General features: G+C 57.1%; 1 protein-coding gene across 2 annotated transcripts in view; it reads right to left on the bottom strand.

Annotated features, from left to right (window-relative positions):
• Positions 1–2999, bottom strand: part of SOX14 (SRY-box transcription factor 14) — a 4755-nt gene extending 1756 nt beyond the window's left edge. The window contains exons 1-2 of one of the 2 annotated variants that reach the window (XM_063408631.1): positions 1932–2999; positions 1–1536 (exon numbers count right to left, since the gene is read on the bottom strand). The exon at positions 1–1536 is cut by the window's left edge and continues 1756 nt beyond it. In XM_063408631.1, the coding sequence (XP_063264701.1) occupies positions 1380–1536; positions 1932–2203 (429 nt within the window). In that variant the 5' untranslated portion in view covers positions 2204–2999 and the 3' untranslated portion in view covers positions 1–1379. The other variant, XM_063408630.1, reaches the window with a different exon arrangement.
• Between the last annotated feature and the right edge of the window lie 3749 nt (positions 3000–6748).

Here is a 6748-nt window from a genome sequence, read left to right as displayed (position 1 = left end):
CTCTTCCTCCTTGCCCTTGTCTCTGCCCCCGACTCCCTCCGTGCGCCGAGGGCAGAGCCCCCCGAACACCGCTAATTGATCCGCACAGGAGCCGATTCCAAACCGCCCCCTTCCAGCACCGCCGGCGCTCCCGCTCCCAATATTTCCTCGCACCGCTAAAACTTCAACGCCGCCGAGGCAAACTTGGGGAAAGCCGGTTCCCCGACGGGCCGGGCGGTGGGACGGGGGGGAGCAGCCCCCCGCAGCCCCTCGGCTTCGCTCCGTCCCGTCTTTTCGCAAGTTTTCTCCGCCCGCAGCCGCGTTTCCCCGACGGGCTCCGAGCGGAGCCCGGCACGGCACGGCCCGGCCCGGCCCGGCCCGCAGGGCGCGGGGAGGGCGCTGGCAGGGCCGGGGGCTGCGGGCGGGGGTCGCTGCCAGGGCCCCGGTGCGGGACGCGGGGCTGCGTCCCCGCACTCACACCACGCACTTGCCTCGTTTGATGACAGATTGTCTTTATTCAAAACGTCTTTGTTAGACAAATGAAAAGGTTTAACGAGGTAAAGTCCTGCCGGATACATCTTAGTTTCTGTTTCTTCTTGCCCAAGACATTGTGAAAACATATTTAAATTGCCATCGGTTTTTATTCGATTTTTCGTTATTAGTAGTAGTAGTAGTAGTATTTTTTTTTTACAATTCTACTGCCTGACTTCATACCTGACGCTCTGTCTAAAGTAAACTTAGATCTAATCTCACTGGATCACACAAATTTAAGGACTATCTGTTTTAAATTAAGCAAACACTATCATATGTTTTAAATATAAATGTTTCTCCCCGTCTTTTTTTTTTTTCTTTTTTTTTTTCTTTTTTAACTTTGAAGAGCCTTTTTTTCTGACATGAAAAGCAATTTTACCTAGTAGTACGTGGTGGCAAAATATATATATATTTATATATATATAACACAGCTGATCTCGTCTTTCAATGTGCAAAAAGAAAACAACGAGGAAAAAAAATAAAATCAAAGTAAGACCGGGACTTCCCAAAGTCAAGTCCAAGTGACATGAGACCCTGGAGAACTCATAGACATTAAGAGAATAAATAAAAATCGAAACCGCTTCTCTCTCTCTCTCTTTTTTTTTTTTTCTTTTTCTCATTTTCTCCCCGCTTTGTCCCGAAAGGGTAGTTCAAGGTTCGCTTTTCTTTTCTGTTTTTAAACACATTTACAACTCTTACAAGCGCCGGGCTCCTATCTGCCCCCGCAATTGCAGATCCCCCCCGAGCCTGGGGCCAGCTCTCGTGGCGAGCTTTAGTCGAGAGCATCTCCGACGCAGCGTCCGCGTCTGTCCCGGCCCGGCGACGGGCGGCAGAGTCCTGGTTCGGGTGGCCTTTCGCTGCTGCAGGTTTTATGTACATGCACACACGGAGGAATCCCAGTTCCAGCCGCCGGCCGGGGCGGGGGGCACACGCACGCACACACGCCCGTGGGGCTGCGGCTGGGTGGGTGTTACATGGCAGTCGCGTGTGCTGAAGAATAGGGGTCTATCCCAGTCTTGGTCATGCCTGGGAATAATATGTAGGCAACTGGAGGTTGCAAACTGGAAGCCGACCAAGCGGTACAGTTACACGGCACGACATAGCCCGGGTTAGTTGGCGAGGGGTGAGTGTGGGTGTGTTGGCTGGGGCAGCTCAAGCTGCCGAACGCCCCGTTCTGGTATCCCAAGGTGGAGGCGTAGGGCAGGGTGCTGGTGGCTAAGGTGTGAGGAACCTCAGTCATCTTCTGAATGGCGCTGGAGCTGAACTGGCTGGGGTCAAGTAAGGAGTAAGGTGCTGAGGTGGGAGGCAGGAAAGCCCTGGCCTTCTCCGGGGAGCTCAGCAGCGAGTCAGTGGCCCCCACGGGAAGCCCGGCGGCCTTTAAGGGATCTGTTTCCCCGAGGTAAGGCAAAGGGAAGACATACCTGTCCTTTTTCAGCAGGTTCTTGGGCTTGCGCCGGGGCCGGTACTTGTAGTCGGGATGCTCCTTCATGTGCTGCGCCCGCAGTCGCTTGGCCTCGTCGATGTACGGGCGCTTCTCCGCCTCGGAGAGCAACTTCCACTCCGCGCCCAGCCGCTTGCTAATCTCCGAGTTGTGCATTTTGGGGTTCTCCTGGGCCATCTTGCGCCGTTGGCCGCGGGACCACACCATGAAGGCGTTCATGGGGCGCTTGATGTGGTCGCTGGGCTTGGACATGCTGCGGCCGGGCGGGCGGGCGGGCGGGCGGCTCTGCGGGGCGCGGCGCGGGGCTCGGGGCGCCGGACGGCGGCGGCACGACGAGGACGAGGAGGAGGAAGAACGACGGGAGAAGGCCGGAGGAGCCGGAGGAGCGGCAGGAGCGGGCTCAGCTGATCATCACAGGTCCTCCGCCAAGGCCGTCCCCGGCGGGAGCCGTGCCGGGGCGGGGCGCGGAGCGGAGCGGCGCGGCGCGGAGCGGAGGCCCGCGGGGCCCGGCGGGCACTAGGCGGGCGGGGAGCCGCCGGGCGCAGCACCGGGCCGGCGGTGGGGACGCGGGGCGGTGCGGGGCAGTTCAAAGGCGCGGGGCTGCGGCGGGCAGGCTGACATAGCGGCAGGGCGGTCACAGCGCGGCCGGGCGCCCAATCAGCGCGGAGGGGGCCCGCTTAAAAAGAGAGGGAGAGAGGAAGGGCGAGAGGAAGAGGAGGGGAGGGGACAGCTGAGGGAGGAGGAGGAAGGAAGGAGGAGACAGGAGGACCCCCCCGCCTTCCAACGCGCGGATTAAAAGGAAGGCTTTTGTGAGTTGCTGCGCTCCTAGCAGCCCTGGAGGAAGGGGGAGGGAGAAGGGGGTCGTCCCCATCTTCCTCAGCCTGCCCCATCCCTGGGGTGTGCGGAGCGAGGCCGGTCCCGGCGCCCTCGGGGCTCCGCCGCCTCCGCCGTCGGGGCTGCGAGCGCTGCGCTCCGCCGTGCGCCCACCGCTGTCCGCTTCCCCCGCCGCCCCCGCCTTCCCCGCGCTCCCGGCCGCTCTCCCGCTTCCCCAACCCCCGCCTTCCCCGCTCCGCAGCCCCGCTTAACCCCGGGAGCCGGCCCGCGTCCCGGCTTGCTTTGAATAATTGCCTGCCTCCCGCGAAACGCCCGTGGGGAAAATATTTATTAAATGGAAACAATTGTCCCGGCTCCCCGGGGGGACCGCGTTTGTTCCGGGCTTATTGGTTTTTAGCACCTGCTTTGGTTAACAAACCTGCTCTGAAAAGGCCCCCCCGGGCCGGCCCCTGCCCCCGCCCGCCCGCGTCCGACAGCGACCGGGGACAGAAACGAGATGTCGGGGGGGGCTCCCGGGACGGGCGGGGGGCGGCCGGCCCGGCCCCTCCGGGGTCCCCCCGCGCCTCTCGGCCCCAAACTTCGCCTCCTGCCCGAGGGGAGCCGCCTCCGCGGGCTGCTCCGTGCCGGGCCGCCGCTCCTGGGGGACTCTGCACCCCCACACTCCAAATAATATTATTAATAATAATAGAATAAACCACTTTCGCCCATATTTCCTCCTTCTTCACAAGAAATTACTTTCATTTCCCGGCAGAGCCCTGTGCGTGCGGAGCCGAGGAGGAGAAGGAGGAAGATGAGGAGGAGGAGGAAGAAGAAAAGGGCCGAGGATGTGAAGTCCGCTCACCTGGACGGGCCCGGCAGCGCCCGCGGCTTTGGCTCTGCTGCCGCCGGCCCCGTCCCGGAGGCTTTTTTCGTTGCGCCCAGAAATGCGCCGCGAATTTCCCAGCCCGCGCCAAGACCTCCTTGCCCAGAGCGGGGGCTGCGGGCGGGACCTCCCCGGGCGGGATCGTCCCGCTACTGCACCGCGTCCTCCTCAGGGGAATTTGTCCCCATCCCGGGGCGGGATCCCCCCAGCTCCTGCCCACCCCCGGCATCCGCTGATGTTCGTACGGGACCCGCAAACAGAAAGGTGGGTGCAGGCGGCCCCTTCCCGCGGCTGTCCCCAGGGTCGCCTGCGGCGTGGCGCGTCCTCGGCCACCCCCGTGCCCCGCGGGACGCTCGCCACGGGCCGGGGCTGGGGTGCCCGAGCGCTGCTCGCCCCGACAGGCACCCGCGGGCTTGGCCGTGGCCGTGGTAGCGTGACACGCGTGGAAAGTTCTCTTTTTTTACCCCACTTTTTCCGTGGAAACAGCGCTATCGGCAGCTCCTGCCCCGCGGAGCTGCCGCGCTCAACACCCGAGGGAGAAGGGGCCCGGAGCTGCCGCCCCTCGCCCCTCTCCTCAGCACCGTGTGCTTTTCCCTTCCGACGGTCAAAATACAAAACTCTCTTCGCTTTTAGTGTTTCTCTTCAAATTCTTCGAAGGAGGGGGAGAAACTGTATCGCTCTTCGTCCCTCGGCAAGATGAAACGAGAGGAGCCGGGCGCCGTCCTCAAAAACCCGGGTAGAGAAGTGTTCTGGAGGGAGCGATGGTTCCTACCCGCTCCCGAAAAGTCTTTCCAATCACTTAATGTTGCTTCGCAATATTAATGATAAAAAATGGGCAACCCGGCGTTCATTGGCTGCTGCCTCGCCGTGCTGCAGCACACCCCCTCCATCAGCTCGGGGCATTTCGGGCTCCGGTTTGTTCATTTACATCCCATAAATGCCCCCGCTTAAAAAAAATAGGAAAAGAAAGATTTCTTTCGAGATTCCAACACTTCCACCCTTAAATACTTAAATACTTCCATTTCGCCCTAATTCCTTTGTCTTGGAAGGGCATCTCTTGCAGTTGTACATCCCCCGGGGTTGGATTTTTAAAAACTTTGCACCCTTTTTAGGGTTTGAGTTTTTTGTTGTTTTCTTTTTCTTGGGGAGGGCAGCAATTTGCAAGGCAGTGAGTGAAATCCATTTCTCCTCACCAGCTTGTTTAGACACCAAAACTAATGGTGCGATTATTATTCCTGAATGATATCATGGTAATGCAGAGAGATAAGAATGGCCTGATAGGGAAACATTAAAATCGTATTCTTGCAGATAGTTCATTTGGAGTAACTTTAAATTAGATGAGATCATGTAGCCCGAGATCCAGTATCAGCATAAATAGAGCTGTATTTCTGCCTTCAGCCTCCTCCTCGCAGGAATCACAGTCGGGCTTGCAACTGCCAAAAGTGAGAGGTGAAGAACACCTAGAATCTGAAAATACCCCCGATCCAAACTTTATTTAGGAAATAATGGATCTTTAAATAACTTTATTTTTTTTATGCTTCAGGCACTGGGAAAGGGAGGGGATTTTTAATTGATTTTTAATTGAAGGAAGCACGTTTTGGAAACACTTCCAGGTTTCTGGGGCTTTTCAGAGGCACTGAGGATGCGGGTCCTTCTTGCTGTTCTGTGGGACCTGGTGAGATTCCTGCCACCAGGAACGTTTTTTCCAAATACCCAGAATTAGCTCAGTGCACAGAATCCCACCAGGCATTGCAGGGAATGATTATATTCCTGCTTTTCCCTCATATCTGGTTATTTTACATGCAAGTGCACACATACATTTTGTTATGCGTGTGCCACATATTAAAAAAGATCCTTTTAATCACATGCCATCAAATAATATTTTCTGGGAGAGATATATGGAAAATATATGCACAGAGCAGCTCATCCGGGCAGCAGCACTGATGTGTTCACAGATACGGTGCAGAACAGGCTGGATACTTACAGGTTATTCTTTTTGCATTTTTACAGTGTTTCTTGCTCAATTTCATCTCCCCCAACCCTGAGAAAGGCATTTATTCAACTCCAGCTATAAAGAGTTACAGGGATCCAGCCTCCTGCATGGAGAGATTTAGTGGAGCAGGTCGCTGCCCTGGACATCCCTGACAGAAGAGGGGAGCAGTGATGGATGTGGCAGATTGGATCATCCACGAGCTGCCTGCCCACCCTGGCCAGCAAGAGATGCTCCCTGGGAAGGCACCACCTTCCATGGGAGAGAGCTGGAGAATAACTTGCCTCAAAACTAGAGATTCCCCCTGGCTCAGGACCTGGTTTACGCCCCGAGGCAGAAGTTTACAGCCCTTTCCAAACTTAATTTTTGTTCTGCACATTTTATCCGTGTGTGATATAACCTGATCCCATCCCACCCCTTCCTTCAGCGCAGTGCTCTGTGCATTTAGCTCTCATTCCTCACGGGTGTTCTGTTCACTGCTCTTTTGCAGCACCATTTATGTTTGTGGCTGGCTGTTAATGAGGAAGGTGATGGGTATTTGCGGGGATTCCCCTCCCGGCTCAGGCTCCCTGCAGGTGACAATCCTGTGGTGTGGCCAGTCACCCTGGGGAGCCACCAGTGCTGTGAAAGCTGTGCCCTGCTGCCTCTGGGGGCAGGTCCAGCTCTCCTCACTGGGGTGAAGGTCCTGATCAGTGAGCCAGTGCAGTGTCTGACAGAAAAAATGTGCCTCAGATTACACCAGCCTTCCCAGAGCATCAAATTCAGCACGGTTATGGATTTACAGAATCACAGAATGGTTTGGGCTGGAAGGGACCTTTAAAGGTCATCGAGTCCAGGCACTTTACAGTGATCAGGGACACCTTCCACTGGAGGCAGTTGCTCAGAGCCCCATCCAGCTTGAATGTTTTCAGGAATGGGGTGTCCACCACCCTTCTGGGCAACCTGTGCCTCACCACCCTCACAGTGAAAATCCTCCCCCCTCTGTCTCTCCCACACCCCTGGTTCTCTGTGTGTCGCTGTGGAGAGGGGCTGCAGCGGGCACTCAGAGTGCAGCCAGGCCAGCACCTCCTGGGGTGACACTGCTGTCATTGTGAGGACAGCGTGCCGTGGC

This window comes from Prinia subflava, chromosome 11 (genome assembly GCF_021018805.1).
Source record: "Prinia subflava isolate CZ2003 ecotype Zambia chromosome 11, Cam_Psub_1.2, whole genome shotgun sequence".
Classification (NCBI taxonomy): Eukaryota; Metazoa; Chordata; class Aves; order Passeriformes; family Cisticolidae; genus Prinia; species Prinia subflava.
This window is presented reverse-complemented; position numbering and strand designations above follow the sequence as displayed.